Consider the following 17834-nt stretch of genomic DNA (forward strand, 5'->3'; position numbering starts at 1 on the left):
TTTAGATCTTTTGTCATAGAAAAACATATCTGGGATTTTGCTCTGAGTAGCTTCTCTAAAAAGAGGCATTCACAGCTACCTTCGTACTTTCATATTGCCATGATGAACTGGCAGCCTTCAGATCTGAGGAGCCATCCCCATAAAGAGAAATGTTTTTCCCACATAGGAAATAGTCAAAAAGGAGCAGCTGAGAACTAATGATGGCAAGATATGGATAAATTCACTGTACTATGCTCTTTAGTATCAAGACTGATGGATTCACCTACTCAAACATATTATTAAAAGGTAATATTGAACTTTTCAATGTTCTGGCAATGTATAAAGAAATCCAACTTCAGAAATGGGCCCAATTAATATTAAATCTGTGAAAGTAAAGACTTGGTGTCCTCATTAAAATGGCAAAAACCCTCATTTCAGGGAGTGGGAAATACATTTCGTAAGTAAGGTGCCCTGGTGGCATTAGAGGAGATCACATTCTCTTTTACTTAGTGACAGGTCCAAACTGAGGAGATTATTATCTGTTCTCACTTGGCTGCAGGAATCTATCTCCGCTCATCAGCATGCCCTTTCCCCCGGGGAGAGAAGCAGTCTCTCCTCCTCATTTGCTCAGAGGGAAAATATTTTCACGTTTAAACTGGAGACTATGACTCTAACCATTCTCCTAGATCTCTGCCCTTTTCCACGTTTCTCCACATGACTCATAAGACATGAGCGTAATCACTAGCCTGCAGTACAAGAAGAAACAAAAGAGGAAGATGAAATATCACTATTTAGTATTGAGCCGTATGCCTTGCCAGAGGACAAACATGCAAACCAAAGCAGAAATGAATAACTGTCTATCTGTAGCAGTCACTTGATTTACAGAGGAACCTCTGTGTTATTCAGCGGAATTCCAGCTCGAGATGCTATCCTTGGTACTGACCCAACGAGCAAATCAAATATTTCTTCCCGTTTGGCAGATAGCTCATTTCCCTTCTGCCATACACTTTCCTATATACAGTCATCTTCACTTTTAGCATCTTCTTTTAGTGCTGTGATTGTGAGGAATGCTGCCTGTCCGACGACAGGTATCCCAGCTGCTGGGAGAGATGGCAAGGATAGATAGTATTTACAGTGCTGGGACTTCAACTCTCTGTGTAACAGCTTTTTCTTCAAAGACACAAAAGCTGTATGATTACAGCAAAAATTAAGATACATAATAAAACCAAACATACAATGAATGTGTCATGCCAAAGGTTTTTGTAATTTCTTTTAAAAACTAAAATACAAGGTTCAAACTGCCGTATCAGGATAATTGCATAGCCATTCACAGAAAACAAGAGAACATGTAATAGGAAGGGTTGCCACTCTCTAATTTGGATAGACGATCTGATTACATCAGCCTGCATTGGTACCTGATTGTTTCAGGAAAACCCTCAGGTTGAAAGCGCAGAATTAAACCCCACACCCGCCCCCCTCCGAAGCAGCTTTCTTTTAGGAATGGGGTGTTTTCTCCCTCAGAATATGGTTTTCTTCTATATATTTCATCTTTGTAAAGCACAACTTCTTTCCATTTATTGTAGAGAATGAATCTTATCTTTGAAATACCTTTAGAGAACTCTTCTTCCACCACTTATAGCTAATAATCTTGAAGATTTGATTTCCATTACTTTTGTTTACTTTCTTCTACCCAAAGTCCCTCCCCATAAGTAGCTGAAAAAATTCACACCTTTGACAAGTTGCCTTTTAACATTCTTATACATTTAATATACAGGTTTGTAATTTTGATCCATTTTGCTAACATCTCTTTTCTGGGCTTTATGCTGTGTTAGGAATCAAAAAAGGAATAAACTACAAATATTTCCATTAATTTGGACTGTGAACCACAGAGATTAGTGGAATCTCATTTTTTACCATTATCGTAAGCCTGGTACAGGGAAGGTACTCAGTGTTTGTTGAATGAATGAAAATCCTCTGATTAAATATTTTATAATAGTTTTTCTGATTTTTGGCCTTGAAAAATGTGCCATAACCATAAATAAAGCTAACCAAGTTTTCCTCTTGTGTCTTAGGGGGTTTTTTAATTACTAAATTAATTTTTTAGAGAAGTCTTAGATTTACAACAATATTGAACAAGAAGTAAATAGTTTCCAAGTACCCCTGTCTCCCCCACACACATACATAGTCCCCCACCACTACTGACATCCTGCACCCACAGGGGTACATTGTTTATAATCAGCGAATACATCATTATCACCCAAAGTTCATAGTTTGCATTAGAGTTCACTCTTGGTGTACATTCTATGGGTTTGGACAAATGTTTAAAATGTATGTATCTACCATTATAGTATCATACAGAATAGTTCCACTGCCCTAAAAATCGTCTGTGCTCTGCCTATTCATTCTTCCCTTCCCCCTAACCCCTGGCAACCAGGTTAGGGTTTTTTTTTTTTTTTTTTAATCTTTTTACTGACTCCATTGTTTTGCCTTTTCAGAATGCCATATAGTTGGAATCATACAGTTATGTAGCCTTTTCAATTGCCTTCTTTCACTTAGTAATATGCATTTACATTTCCTCCAGGTCTTTCCATGGCTTGATCACTCATTCCTTTTTAGCACTGAATAATATTCCATTTCTGGATGTACCACAGTTTGTTTACCCATTAATCTACTAAAGAACATTGTAGTTGTTTCCAAGTTGGGGCAATTATAAAATTGCCAGAAGAAATCTACTATAAAATCCCTGTGCATATTTTTGTGGGGACGTAAGTTTTCAGTTCACTTGGGTAAATATGAGGGAACATGATTGCTGGATTATATGGTAAGAGTATGTTTAGTTTTATAAGAAATTGCCAAAGTATCTTCCAAAGTGCCAGTAATATTTTGCATTCCCACCAGCAATGAAGGAGAGTTTCTGTTTGCTCCACATCCTTGTCAGCACTTGGTGTTGTCATTGTTTTGGATTTTGGCCTTTCTAATAGGTGTGTAGTGGTATCTCATTGTTCTTTTAATTTGTAATTCCCTAATGATGTATGACATATGACATATGATGATGCTTACTTGCCATTGATATACTTTGGTGAGGTGTCTTTTCAGGTCTAATTTTTTGGCATTTATCCTGTTTGATTTCTCTGAACTTCGTGGATCTGTGGTTTGGTGTCTGATAATAATTTGGGGGAGGAAGTTCAGCCATTATTGCTTCACCTATTGCTTCTATTCCTTTCTCTCTTTCTTTCCCTTCTAATACTCTTACGACATGTATCTTTTGTGGTTGTCCCGTAGTTCTTGGATATTCTGCTTGGGGTTTTTTTGATGCTTTTTTCTCTTTGCTTTTCAGGTTAGGCAGTTTCTATTGTCATACCCTCAAGCTCAGCGATTCTTCTCTCAGCCATGTCAAGTCTTCTAATAAGCCCATCCAAGGCATTTTTCAGTTCTGTTACAGTATTATTTTTTATCTCTAGCATGTCTATTTGATTCTTCCTTAGAACTTCCATCTCTCTGTTTACATTATCCATCTGTTCTTTCATGGTATCTACTTTTCCCATTAAAGCCCTTAGCATACTAATCACAGCTGTTTTATATTCCTGGTCTGATAATTCCAACATTCATGCCATATCTGACTCTCGTTCTGATCCCCATTCAGTCTCTTTAAACTGTTTGTTTGTTTGTTTGTTTGTTTACCTTTTAGTACACCTTGTAATCTTTTGTTGAAATCTGGGCATGATGTGCTGGGTGAAAAGAACTCCAGTAAATAGGACTTTAGTGGTGTGGTAGTTAAGTGTGGGGAAGCATTCTCTAGTCCTGTGATTAGGTCTCAGTCTTTTAGTGAGCATTTACCTCTGGACTGTGATTTCACAAGTGTTTCTCAGTTTTTTCTCCCCCCTTACTTGGGGCAGGATGGCTGGGGGGAGCTATACTTGGGTATTTCCCTTCTCCAGGTCAATTAGACTCCGGTAATACCCTAGCAGGTTAGGCTCTGGTAAAATAGTTTCTTCTGATGGCAGGCCTTGTTAAGAAGAACAGAGTGCTCTGGTGTATTTCAAAATGGTTTCTTTTCCCCTCCCCCTGATGGAAGCACAAGGGGATTTTTCTCCAATATTCACTGTAAGGACATGGTTATGCTCCTAGAGATAAAATTCACAAAAGGATAGAGACTTCACTATGACTGGGTCCCTCTGGACTTTTTAAATCTCAGACTTGTCCACACTGAGCCTCCAGCAATTAGCCAATTACAATTTAGATTTTTTTACTTGCCATCAGTTCCTGTGGAGCTTACTGCTCATAGGTTTCTGGTCTGGTAAGTTGTGATTCTTTGTATTCTCCTGTCTCTCCAGTTTCAGGGGCAGCAGTTTGCCCTGTGACATCACTTCTCTTATGGATCTAAGATGAGTTGTTGATTTTTCAGTTTATTCAGCTTTTTATTTGTCGTTAGGATGGAGTGGTGACTTCTAAACTCCTTACACACTAGACCAGAAACCAGAAGTCTTGTGTCTTAATTTTTACATTTACCTTTCCTCTGTAGGACAATAAATGTTACATTTTTAAAAACAACTGCCCTGCAAAATTATCGTGTGGACAGTCGTCAGTTCAAGACAATTAGCCCTACACTTTATCATTATAGAGCTCTTATCATTTGCTGCCTTCCAAATAAAAATGACCAATGTTAGCTGGGAATAGCTGAGTTATATTTGGGGTGACAAATATGAAGCATGATGATGATTTCAGGGTGTTAGAATCCTGCGTTCCTTTACAAAAATGGTTCTGTGTGCTTTTGTGTCCATCTCTTGCTGCCATGCCACCTCAAACCTAAAGTTGCTCAAGAGACTTTTTATACTTGTCAATTAAAAACTACCAAGTTTTCATGGTACTAAGGTGAACCACAAAGAATATGGATAGATGGATGTTCGACTTTATATTGATTGCTTAGCCTTAGTATCACAGGCAGAAGCTCTGAAGGAAGAAAATGACAGCCTCCGTTGGCAGCTCGATGCCTATCGGAATGAGGTAGAATTGCTCAAGCAAGAACAAGGCAAAGCCCCCAGAGAAGACGACCCAAACAAGGAACAGCAGCTGAAACTCCTGCAGCAAGCCCTGCAAGGAATGCAACAGGTAAAGGCCCTTTGGTTTTCTGAGCTTTTAGGAAAGCTAGCATCAGCTCCTCAACTGGAAAAAGGTCCCATGCCAGCAAAGAGAATAGCAAACCTCTTATTTTCTTGATATTCTGTTCTCTGGCATAGACTAGGAAGGGATTATGTTATGGTTAATGAAATATTCTGGCCAATACAGAGGTAACAGTTTTCAAAGGATGTACATTCAGTGAAAAATACTTGACAGTAAAACTACACCGAACATAATCTAATCTTTTCTTTCTGCTTCAGAAGGTGCTTTGGGATCTGGATAGGGCCTCGGGGTCTTTATGAAGAACCTCACTTACTTAGATATGAAAAAGTAGTATCTACTTGATCCAGTGCTGGACCATACAGCCTGTTAGGAGAAATGGCAGGAATCCTACCCTTGCTTTTTCAGTATCAATGCTTTGGGCACATAATATCAATTTGCTTTTATTTTGTGTTGTTTTCAGAGTCATTTATGTGAATGAGTTTACCTGCACATTATTCCAAGTATAAAAAGTAAAGTAAATAAGTGCATCCAACTGTAATTGCATTCAAATACAAGAGTGTGTATTAGATGTTCAATGTCTAGATGTTTTATGTAACCATCACCACAGTGAGCCTACAATTTAAAAGAAAAAGATATCACCATCTGTTCTCATCATAATAAAGGAGTAGTATTTTTGAGTAAGGGTACTATCCTCTTCTATCTTGCCAGATGACCAGCCATTTTCCTTACAATTTAAATTGAGCAATAATTTTTTTAATTGTATGCCTTGGAATTATCTAGGGCAAAGCTTATTGTTGGCTAGAAATCACAAATTGTGAACAAGGAGTCCCTTCTGGCACTAAGAGCCCTGTGTTCCTATTACTTCTGCTACCACTGTCTTTCTGTGTGACAAGCAATATCACATTGATATTTCACCTTTCCTGTTAGCACAATATGTGAAGTAATGCTTACCTTCCTTTTACTGTCACTATGGAATTTAATTAGAACATGTAAATTATATCTGAGATCTTTCCACCAAAAAAATGCATCTCTTCAGCTAGACTTCAAAGAATTTTGACAACATATATTGTGTTGTGTGTCTTTTAGCTCTTCCAATGGTCTTTTGCAAGCCTCTGAAAAGCAAAACTTTGGAAACATTTTTTGTTGCTTTTCTCTCTTACCTTGATTTTGAAACCATTCCACAGAAGGACAGTTCTGCTACTGAAATACAATTTAAAGATGATGAACTTTTTTTTCTTCATTTCATCACTTCAGAGACCTCTGAGAAAATTAGGTCTCTACATCCTGACAAATTAATTTTGCTCATTTTGATTACTTTTTATTGGAAAATAGCCTTGTAAACAAGATAAAGGTTCTCCCATCTTATCCCAAAAAGAAGTATAGTCTAACATAGTGGTTAAGAGCATGGACTATGGTGTTGACCCAACCTGGGTTTAAATCCCAGCTCTGCCACTTACTATCTGAATGGCCTAAGGCAAAGCACTAAACCTCTGTAATCCTCAGGATTATGTATCATAGGGTTACTTGAGGTTTATATGAGACCACACATATGAAACCTTATCCACAATGTGTGACACATGTTAGATGCTAAATAAGTAATATTTTTGTAATCGTTAATGATGATGAATCCAGTTCCTTGCCTACTGATGTGGAAACAAACATCTGTGAAATGTTTTCCTCACAGAAATTGAATTTGGCTTGGAAAATGGCTATTTGAAAGAATGCTTTACAACATTAAGTTGTATGCAGCAATCAAGATATTGTCCACATGGGATTAACACTATACCCTATCCTTACCCCTGGCTGGAATAGAAAAGTTAAGTGATTAGATCAGTTAATTTCTCAGATGCTTTCTAAAATATGAACAAATCCTAAGGAAGTTCTTAAGAACTAGATAAAATAACTTTAAGTGAAAAAGTACCTTGATTTTCCCTTTGGTATCTCTGCATGGAGAAATGATTGTGTGGGCTGGGAGAAAGTGAGGGAGGCCAGCCTACTGTCCAACTTCAGCCAGGGTTTTTAAATGAATTGTGGCTCCTCAAGACTTGATTGTCTTTGGTCTGTCTTGTAGCATCTACTCAAAGTCCAAGAGGAATACAAAAGGAAAGAAGCTGAACTTGAAAAAGTCAAGGATGACAAGTTGCAGGTGGAAAAAATGTTGGAAAATCTTAAAGAAAAGGTACATCAGTCCTCTGTGAACCCCTGCCCTTCCCCCCCACCCTGTGCAGTGGCAGTGAAAATGCCCTGCAAGTTCCTGCAGTAGGAATCACCGTGGAATGCTTGGCTGAATGGGGATTAAAAGCCCCCTCTCTGGGGTAATTCTTGAATCAGGGGCTCTGCCTTTAGATGTGAATCCTTGGCATATCTAAGGATTCTGGAGAGTGTACTTTTCCATGAATACAAAGTTAGTCCATCCCTAAAATTCCTCAGTCTTTCCCTCTTGGAGAAGACCAGCGTGTACACCTCATTCCAGCTTCATCTTGCCAAGCAAATAGCAACATAGAAAATGCAGGTGAAAAAAAAGAAAGAAAATGCGGGTGACACAGAGTACCCTTAATAAAGCATTTCATTAAAGGAAGAAACACAAATACCACCAGAACATGGGCATTTCTTTGCAGACACTCCATCTAGTGTAATAATGAGCAGCTGCAGGTGAAATAGCCAAAACCCAAAGGGGAGAAAACGTGTGGAAAGTAAATAAAAAGAAAGAATATTCTAATGCTTGATGATTGCAGCATGGAAGGGCAAGATGGGACTTTGCAGCAATAAGAGCCACCAGTGAGGGCCTCTTAGGGAGTCTCCTAACATCTGGATAGGTTAATGAGTCACAAGCCTGAATCAGGTGCCCAGTCTATTTAAGGTATGTCAAGTCTACCGATGGTGTCTCCCAGCGGTACCTCCCTAATCGTCTGTATGCCTGAACATTCAGCTGAAGCAATCCTCTGAAAAGGAAGGCCCATTGACTGTAACTGCCTGATTTTAATGTCTCGGAAGGAAAAGATTAGGAGCTCAGACCAAGAGCCAGAAATCAACAATGCTATCGTTACACAAGAGCTCGGGCTCTTTATCTCTGGCACTCAGCTCAAGAAGATGCAATGCATACAGGCCCTGGGTGTGTTTGCCAGCATAGTGACTTCCCCCAGAGTGCCATTAAGAACTGGCAGCCTTGGTGTAGTTGAAACAAATGATTGAAAGTGTTTTCTTCTGGAGGCCATTTGCAATATGCTTTTAATTCTTCCACTTCATAAAATCAGCTCACTTTCCACTTTTGTGGGTGCTATTAAAGAAATGAGCACAATCCCAGAGAAATTCATTTATCAAGCATTTAATTGAAAAGTGCCAAAGCTACTCTGTGTAGCAGGAATTTCCCTATACTTTCAGAGCTGCTAAAATGTCTCAGAGCTGCTATATAGCTGTTTTGCTTCTTGCGTAAAATGCAATAGACATGAGATTATGCTAATGACGTTATGCTTAGAATCATTCTTTAGGATTGACATCACAAATTAATTTAAGGGCATTTTTAGTGTAAGGGCATTTTTGGCACTTTAAATTTCATTGAAAGAAGCAAGAGATCAAATGGCACAGAAGAAACTTAATGTATTGTGCCTTAGTCTGTTTTTCATGCTGAACCTGAATATACCATGAAGTGGCAGCTAAAGAGGATAAGAAAGGAGAGCCAACTGATAATCAGGAAAATGTAAGTCAGAATGTTTTTTTCCTGTTACTGTAAGCAAAGCTTCTTTCAGAAAAAGTCATGACAGTTCATTATAAACTGATATTCTCTGAGAATCTGATTTGTGACCAAATATTTCAGCCTGACACAATTAGGTTAGGAAGCAAAGTACCATTATGTTAGACTGCAAAAATAATTCCAGGTTGAAAGGAAGGCAATAAGTTTTGGTGAGGAGAGATCTCTTTTGTTTTTGTTTGGGTTTCTTGACAGTAAACTGTACTACAGTAAACTGTAGTAAGTCTGTCTTACTGCAGAAAGAGCTAGCTCTTTGAATCTGCCAGTAAAATTCAAGGTGATAAACATCTCTTCAATATGCCTTCTAATTTTTTAAATGCCAGCTATAATAAAACTGAAGTCAGGTTTCAGTAAGGCTACATTTCTATTCAAGATGGCTAAAACTTCTCAGGATGCCTTTCCATCTTGAGTCAACCCCAATCTGTTAAACTCTCACACTTAAGAACTGGCTTACTGGATCATTTAATGTTTTAAGGACGTTAGAAGGAGATGTACAACCCATGGCTTAGAAGTGAGCCAGTATTTTGAATCAAACTTGGCATGATGGTTACTGCCTGGATTGGATTCTAAAGGCCAAAGATTAAGTAGGTCATCAAGAAAGGCTTCCCTTCTGACTATAGCCAGGACGCCTGTAAATCCACAAAACAACATGTCTTGCAGCATAGACCATTCATTTCATTCAGGGCAACATCCTGGAAGCTTTAAAGGCATCTTTAAAGAAAACAGGACACCTGTCTGTGCTGAGGGCTTGCGGAAGGGAAGAGTGACAAAGCATTTGAATCAGCCATGATCTGCCCCTGCCAGGAGCATTTCCCCGGCATTTTCTTTTCTAATAGCAGTAAGACTGGAAGCAGTGATTCCTTTTATTCCTTCTTTTCAAGACTCTTCCTTCACATTTGTAATACAGAAAAGATGTTCTCAGTGCCCAAAGAGAGAAAGAAAGATCCATGGAAGGTCTGGACGTATTTTTCAGTTTGATTGCCGGTCATGAATTTCACCTGAGTATCTCTTACAAAACATACCTGCTATGCTCAGAAAGAGAGAACTTTCAACAACAAAGAAGGCCACTGAGTAATATTTTGGTCATGGTCATTTCTTGATATGAAGTCAGGAATATCCTAACTGATAATGTCCTTATCAGGGAGAAGAAAGAGCTGATAGTCAATAAATGGAAGCTCTAATTTTTAGTTCAAAAGCCAACAGTTGATTATTTGGGAGTAGATTAGCTACATTGTAGATTCTGCACTCAGAGATGGGACCTGCCTTTAGCAGAGTGTGGACCTAAAATTGAAAAGAACAATCCTTTTGGCAGTGGATGACCTGGTGTGAAATCTAGGCTCTACTACGTCATAGAAATGTGATCTAAGGCAATTTACCTAATTTACCTGAGCCTCACTTTCCTCATTTGTAGAATGGAGATAACACATACCTAACAGTGCCTGGCACCTAGTAGGCAGTAAATGTTGGGTCTGGTTCCCCAGATTACCTCTATAGAGTCAAGAATGATGAAGGTGGGGGGAAAAAAAAAAAACCTGGCAAAGATGAATGTCTAAATTTTTCTGTGTTTTGGAGCCATATAAAGAAGTTTGGGATGATCTGTGATACTTTTGCATAAATTAATGCTATTTTCTCTCCCATTCAGTCATCAAAATTGTACAGTATTGCTTTTGGGGTACTACGTTAAAAAGTTCCCTGTTGCGTAATTGAATCCAAGTCTGTTACGCAGTAAGGTGAACTGACCCAGGAAGCATATTATTCCCACAGGAAAGCTGTGCTACTAGACTGTGTACATCGAGCCAGGACAGTGACTACCCTCTTGAGAAGACCCTGAACAGCAGCCCTATCAAATCTGAACGTGAAGCACTGCTCGTGGGTAAGGAACACACACATATAATGTATTGACTATGGTGGAGGGGGGAAGGGTTTCACCTAAGATGAATATACCTGCCAGGCATTTATGTAGCATGACAATGCACGAATAAGTATAGACTTCATAGAAATGGTAACAGCAGCTCCCAATTCTCCTCTAGCTCCTGTGGTTGCTGCCACATCAAATGTGTGGTTGTAAGCACAGGAGAGGGTCTGCTGGAGAAACACGATGTACATTTTTTAAATCTCTATGTGAGGATAGCGGAGCCCTCTCACTCAAGGTTATAGTGCGGACACTGTTTGGCAGAGAGCTTTCCCAGATGAGCCTCCGGAGGAAGTGTATGCCTCTCTGAAATTTTTTTCCAGGTTACTGGCAGATAACTCAGGAGTCTGTGGTGTGTGACACTGGTGGGCTCAGACGAGATAAATGCTAGAATTGCTCTCATTATATAAAAATCATCCACAGAGGCAAGATAGAACACATGGTTGAGAAGTCAGACAAACCTGGTTTCCCGTTTGACTCTACCATTTCCTTCCTGAGCTTCAGTTCCTCCAACTGCACAATGGGCAGAATGATATTACCTGTCTCAAAGGGCAGCTGCAAGTATTAAATAAGATAATTCATCTGAATCCCTTAGCACAGTGTGCAGCCCATAGGAAGCCCTCAGTAAAATGAGAACCGTTTTGCACTTACAGTATTCTGCACAAATGTTTGTTGACTTGATATTCCATTTGGAGAACAGTGGCAGATTGAGGTCCTAAAATATTCAGTCATTTCCAAGGGGCTGATACTGGGCCTCAACAGATAATCCCAGCTGCCTTCTAGGAAGCTGAACCCCACAGCAGCCCCACCCCAATCTCAGAAGTTCTCCACACTGATTGGCTTCTGCATATTTTGAAGATTTATCTGCCTTCTTTGGTAATGGATATTGTAGTCAGATTTAACACTTTGATATGTTAATAAAGATGCACAAGGGGATCTGCCATTGAGTCTTAAAAGTGACAACTTATTTCCATTTTACAACTCAAAGTTCTTTAACAAATTGGCATGGCAACAGGGAGACCTGTCAGAGAAGAGCTGCGGGTAGAAGGAAGCCTCTGTGAATGGATAGTTTTAGAAACAAAGATTCTTAAGATAAGTGTTTCTTGTTTTGTTTTTTAAAGAATGTAGTCTTAGGCTGACAGAGAGAAAGGAAAATCTATTTTTTAAATTGGTTCTTCGGGTGTGAACCCACAGAAACTGCTTAGTGTTTTGAAACCTAAGGAGTTATTTCTCAGCATTTGACAGATAGCCTATCTTGGCTGTAGCACCTAGAATTCCTTTGGACATGAACTGTCTTCTTTAGAATTTAAGTTCCTCAGCTTGAGTCAGTGTATAGCAATTCAATTTACTTCGTCATTTAAGAATCACATAGTGTTATAAGTAATAGCATCCATTTTGAACAGATTTTGAACTCTACCATCAGCTCCTCCTGGATCCCCCAGCCCACCTCCTTGCCCTCTGATATTTGGAGGATTTTCACAAAGAACTGATTTGAACTTCAAGCTACAACTCAAACTTGTGATATTCTTTATCAGTCACTTGAAGGAATAGACAAGTTGTAGTCTATAAACCAAACCAAATTTAACTTTTATTTCCTGGCAGTTCTCGGCAAATTCAATTCTGGGTCTATTTGATGTACTTAAGATCTTATGAAAGGAGAGGAATTCAAAAAAATCTAAAGAAAGAAATAGTAGGCCTTTGAACAATTTAAGATCTACATGTTGCCAGAGAAAGAAGTATTAGAACAATTAACCTGATGTCCAGAACAATCAAGGCAGTATGTATAGCTGCCAATCACCCCATAGTTAAACTCAGTAAAAATTGTGCACATTCCCGGAGGCTGTAAACTTCTATAAAAAAAATGTGTTACTTGAAGAGATTTAGAGCTCTAAGCAAAACAAATGCTAGTGACCACTTGAGTGAATGAAATGTTTGGCTTTTCTTTACAGAGCTACTCACAGAATAAAACCAAATATAATCAGCAGATTCTCTTGTGAGAGGCATGAAGTGAATCAGGCAAAGTACCTGATTTGTACTTTTACCACAACAGCAAGACATTATTAATGCATAAGAAGCTCACGTCCAGTTTAAAGACTGTGCAGAAGAATTGCAAAAGGCCAGCATGATCCAAATTCATTATAAAATTCTAAATTCACTGTGAAATGTAGAACTCAAATGGTCTTTAGCCATCATAAATGATGGAAGTGACTCCTCCAATGCCAGTGTTTCTACATGGGGATATAGTGTAGTGAGAGGCAGTATATGCAGTGGGTTGTTGTACAGATTAAATGAATAAAATGTATATAAACTTAGAATAGTGCCCAGTATGTAGTATGTGGTACATGTAAGTTAGCTCTTATTTCAAAGAATATAATGCTCGAGTGTAACCTCCATGGTATTGTCACTATAGGGATTATTTCCACATTTCTTCATGTCCACCCATTTGGAGCAAGCATTGAATACATCTGTTCCTACTTGCACCGTCTAGATAATAAGGTACGTGGGGTGCTAAATGGGCATGCAAAGGGACGGAGGGTACTTTCTTCAAGCACAAGTAAGTCGTTAGTAATCGCTCTAAGGAAATTTCCCTCGCCTAGTCTCACTGCAATGCAGTGCAGAGCTTCTCTCTTGCAAGTAGGATGACCGTCTGCTTCTGTTTGCCTGGTATTGAGGGGTTTCCTAGGACTCGCGACTTCCAGTGCCAGAACCAGGAAGTTGTGGGCAAACCTGAATGAGTTGGCCACCCTCCTTCCAAGATACGTCTGAGAAGAATTTTCCTCCTGTCTTTTAATTTCTATCTAAGCTGCAAATGACCCACTATCTCTCACCAGTCATACTTTGGTACCGGGCCTTTAGCCATTAGTAAATGTTAATGTTCAAAACTGGAAGTCTTACTCCAGCCGTCAATGTCACCACTGCCATTACCTATGTTGAAATGATCAAGGCAAGAGCTAAAACAAAACAGAGGAAACAGTAAGTCTGTGACATGGACTCAAGTTCTACTCCCAGCTGATCTCATGGGTCACTTCCTTCCTGGGATGCTGTTCTATGAGGGACCTCACAAAGCATCAGGGGCAAGAGTAAGTATTAGTTCCCTAGAAAGTCAAGGATGCCTCAGAGAAGCAGGAGAGGACTCTTGACTCCTCAGAATAAATAAACTCAGGATAGTTTTTTTTCAGAAGCTGCATTCAGTTAAATGTGCTTGTGGATTGTATTCACTATTTCACAGGACCTGGGGCTCTTGAGACGTGGCCACTGAAATGCAGATTCCTGATAGTTGGATGTCCAAAATGTTAAGCCATTTAAGCATATGTCCTCTTAACAGAGGCACTTGCCCATGTGGGCATCTGGCTGCGGTGAGACATCCTTCTCATGGCATTTGTTTTAGTTCGAGCCAGCATGCCCCTCTCATTGAGCTCTGGAAAGTGATACCATTCCGCAATTAAAGAGCCCATTTGGCAGCAAAGGGAGGGATCAAATGTGAGCACCAGGACCAAGTGGTAGGTTGAAGTGGTATGAAATTGGACTTTGTGTCAGTAAAAATGATCTGGCCCTTTTTTCAAAAATTGTAAAAAAAAAAAAAATACATACATTTTATGTTAAAAATGTAAGCAAGAGAGAAAGACAGTGAAGGGAAAGTGAAAGTGACCCAGCCCCACCCTTCCAGGATCATCACTGTTAACAGTTTGGCATATCTTCTTTCAGACCATTTTCCATACGTATGCTGCCCCTATATTGTACGTATACATCTGTAAACATTGTATGTTTATGGTTTTTAGAATGGAATTCAACTCCATATGATACTCTGCAATGTGCATCTTTTACTTAACTGGCTACCGTCTACTACTAGCACTAGGAAGAAAGCATGACCTCACTCCTACTCTCAGCCCATTTTGTCCTGAGCAGCTTCCTGCCGGAGTAGTGACAGGGCCTCCCAAAAAGAGCCTGCAATGATGCCAACAGAACTGGGGGGGGGGGGGGCGGGGGGGGGGGTCCCTCCCTCCAGCTTCAGGAACATTCAGTGTGGCAGCGACTGAGGGTTTCTCTCAGGATCCCCTAGTGCTCTTCAGTCGAGCCCTAGTGCCCAGGTTCATAGTTAGGAAGGTTGCTACTCATGTCAAGATGACCACCTGAAACAAGTCCTAAAGGGGTCCACAGATTTTTGTTTTTATGTTTTGTGTGTGTGTGTGTGTGTGTGTGTGTGAAGTGGGGAGAGGGAGACGATGCACAGAAGTAGGAATACAGGGCATTCCTTATTTCTGTCATTTTTCCTTTGTAAAGCAATGCATGTATGAAGAGTTCTGCCCTGCCTCCCTCTGCTCCCAAAAGGCTTTGCAGCTTCAGTAGGCCTGCACACAGGTGCAGCGGCACCGATCAGCTGTCATTCAGCTGGCTATGAACCCAAGCCTGTCCACACAACTGACACTAGCTCTTTTCATTAGAAAGCTCGGTGGTGATCAATCCCCAAAACGTCATGCTAAGTGAAAGAAACTAGTCACAAAAGACTACATGTATCATATGATTGCACATATATAAAATTTCCAGAAAATTCAAAACCACAGCAAAAAAATCCAAGTCAGGGATTGGGAGGAACGACTGACTACAAAGGGGCGTGAAGGAACCTTCTGTGGGTGATGGAATGTTCTAAAACTAAATAGTGGTGAGAGTTGCCCAATTATATAAATGTACTAAAATTCATTGAACTCTACACGTAGAGTAGGTGAATTTGTTGTAAATAAATTATTACCTACACACAGCAGTTACGAAACCCATACAAGGGAAGCCCAGGGTAGAACTGCTTCTGAGTGGAGCTCCTCTCTCTGGCCCACAGATCTGCACCAGCGACGTGGAGTGTCTCATGGGCCGGCTGCAGCACACCTTCAGGCAGGAAATGACCGGGGTCGGAGCCAGTCTGGAGAAGAGGTGGAAGTTCTGTGGCTTCGAGGGCCTGAAACTGACCTGAATGCCGTGGCCTTACAGCCTGGGCTCCTGCAGAGAAATGTGCGGTGGACGCACCGAGAAAGTGATTTGTATTCTCAATGGTTTTCAAGTGGGAAGTGCTTTAAATTTGCCAGGTCGTTCCCGGGATATCTTTTGAGTTAAAATAAGGATCCTAGAGCAGCACCTCGAGCTACAGGCCCTAAAAAGACACGGACTCAGACCCTCAAGCGCTGTAACTTGCTCCCTTTCTGTCAGTGGCTTGTCTCTTTTATTAGTGATATTGAAAAAGGCCTGAGGCTAAAGAGTATTTGGGGTGTTTTCAGTGTCTGTACTACTGTTGTAGAGTTTGGTATTTTTTTAAACACTGTTAATTGAAATGTTTTGATGATTTGTATGTGATTTGTGTTTCAAAACTTCTCTTCACATTAATGTTGCTACTGGTGAGAGGAATGAGAGGAGCACTAGGTACTCCATAACTGACGTGGTCTTTCCAATCCCCAGTAAGCCAGTAAATGAATAACACAGCGTCTTCTAGAAGGTGCCTGACCAGGCTCCCCTTTTAAAAGACAAAGCATGGTTTGTAGCTTTTTGCAAAATTACTGTGAACCAAAAGTTGACAAATGTTCCGAAGTTATTTTCTCTAATATATCAGATTAAAAACATCTAGATGTATCGCAGAAAGCAAGTGTCCAGTATGACTGGCATGTGTATGTGCTATTCAGAATCACCTTATAAATAGTCTGCGTTTAAAGGAGGGCATGTTTAGTTTTCTATGAATTAAAACACACGTGTGCACATGTGCACATGCACATACACACACGTTAGCAGAAGGGATTCGTTTTAATATGCCTTCCCTCTGGCCTTCTTACAAAGTCTGTTGGTCCCTTTTCTTCTGCCATCAGCGTGTTGAATTGCAAACCGTGTACCGCTGTAAATACTATGTTCACTTCAAGCTGAATGTTTGCAAACAGTTCGTATGAGTATTAGTAGAAAACTCTTGGTAATGAATGAGCCTGGGTGTGTGAGGCTTCCTGCAAATAGCTCAGCTCCTCCTGGAGCGCCGATGGCCGTGGGCACCTCCAGTTCTATGGTGCTCTCCAACAGATTGCAATGGCAGAGTGTATGTGGACCAGTCAGGAAGTCCTGCTTGATGGAAACGAAAGAGAAAGGATGAGGATTTGGGGCTAATATCCTGAGGCACAGATGATCTTTTCTTCTGTGGTGTTGCTGGTGCTTATAGTAACACAAGCATGCCCTCCCTTGAGTCTTGATTCAGAATAAAAGAATGTACTAAGTAAGCAAAGCCAATGAAGAGTATTTCAGGAAAATACTTTGTAAATGAGATGTCAGTAGTGTGTTCAAAGTTGTATTTTTCAAAGATAAATATTCCTTTTTTATACCTCAGTTTGGTGTTCTGTTTTGAATTACTTGCTCTCTAATCCTTTAGTGAATCATCTCGATTTCTTCTTTGGAGTACCAGGATGTTGAAAGAAGATGCTAAACCTTCACCTTGACAACTAGAAATAGGGCCCCACAGCAGCTCAGTCACGCGTAAAGCTGGCTTCCCCCTGAAGCACCCAGCTGTGGCACGAGCAGGGAGCTGGGGTTATTTTTACTCTAGCCTCCTCCCTGAAGCATCCTCCCTGTCATCAGCACTATAGAAGCCTTTGATTTGTCAATCTCAGAGGTCCTGGAATGCCTTATTTTAATAATATCTCTGAAATCAAGGGAAATTTGCCACTTATCAATTATTTCTTATTTAAATAAGTTAAATACCATGACATTTTAAAACAACAAATTTTAAAAGCAACAACTATTACACCCAGGCCTCTTGCTGTCCTTCACTTAATCTACTTGTGCTACAAATGGTCTCTTCCTATTATTCCCGCCCATTTAGTCCAAGTGTACTCCTCCCAGCCTGCTTGAACACACTGGTTGTGAGGGTTAAGTTTGTGTGTCAAGTTGGCTAGGCTATAGTACTCAATTGCTTAATCAAACACCAGTCTAGATGTTGCTGTGAAGGTATGTTTGAAAAAATATCATTAACATTGAAACTGGTAGACTTTGAATTGAAGCAGATTGTCCTCCATAATGTGGCTGGGACTCATCTAATCCATTAAAGACCTGAAGTCC

General features: G+C 40.0%; 1 protein-coding gene across 5 annotated transcripts in view; it reads left to right on the forward strand.

Moving 5' to 3' along the window:
- The window catches only part of ENOX2 (ecto-NOX disulfide-thiol exchanger 2), a 285542-nt gene extending 268193 nt beyond the window's left edge, over positions 1 to 17349 (forward strand). For 4 of the 5 annotated variants that reach the window (XM_032428212.1, XM_032428214.1, XM_032428209.1 and 1 more), the window contains 5 exons: positions 4907 to 5088; positions 7172 to 7279; positions 10613 to 10721; positions 13171 to 13256; positions 15592 to 17349. In XM_032428212.1, coding sequence (XP_032284103.1) covers positions 4907 to 5088; positions 7172 to 7279; positions 10613 to 10721; positions 13171 to 13256; positions 15592 to 15723 — 617 coding nt within the window. In that variant the 3' untranslated portion in view covers positions 15724 to 17349. The remainder of the gene's footprint in view (positions 1 to 4906; positions 5089 to 7171; positions 7280 to 10612; positions 10722 to 13170; positions 13257 to 15591) is intronic. The other variant, XM_032428210.1, reaches the window with a different exon arrangement.
- The last annotated feature ends 485 nt before the right edge of the window (positions 17350 to 17834 follow it).

The sequence above is a fragment of the Phoca vitulina genome, unplaced genomic scaffold (genome assembly GCF_004348235.1).
Source record: "Phoca vitulina isolate PV1807 unplaced genomic scaffold, GSC_HSeal_1.0 scaffold39, whole genome shotgun sequence".
Lineage (NCBI taxonomy): Eukaryota > Metazoa > Chordata > Mammalia > Carnivora > Phocidae > Phoca > Phoca vitulina.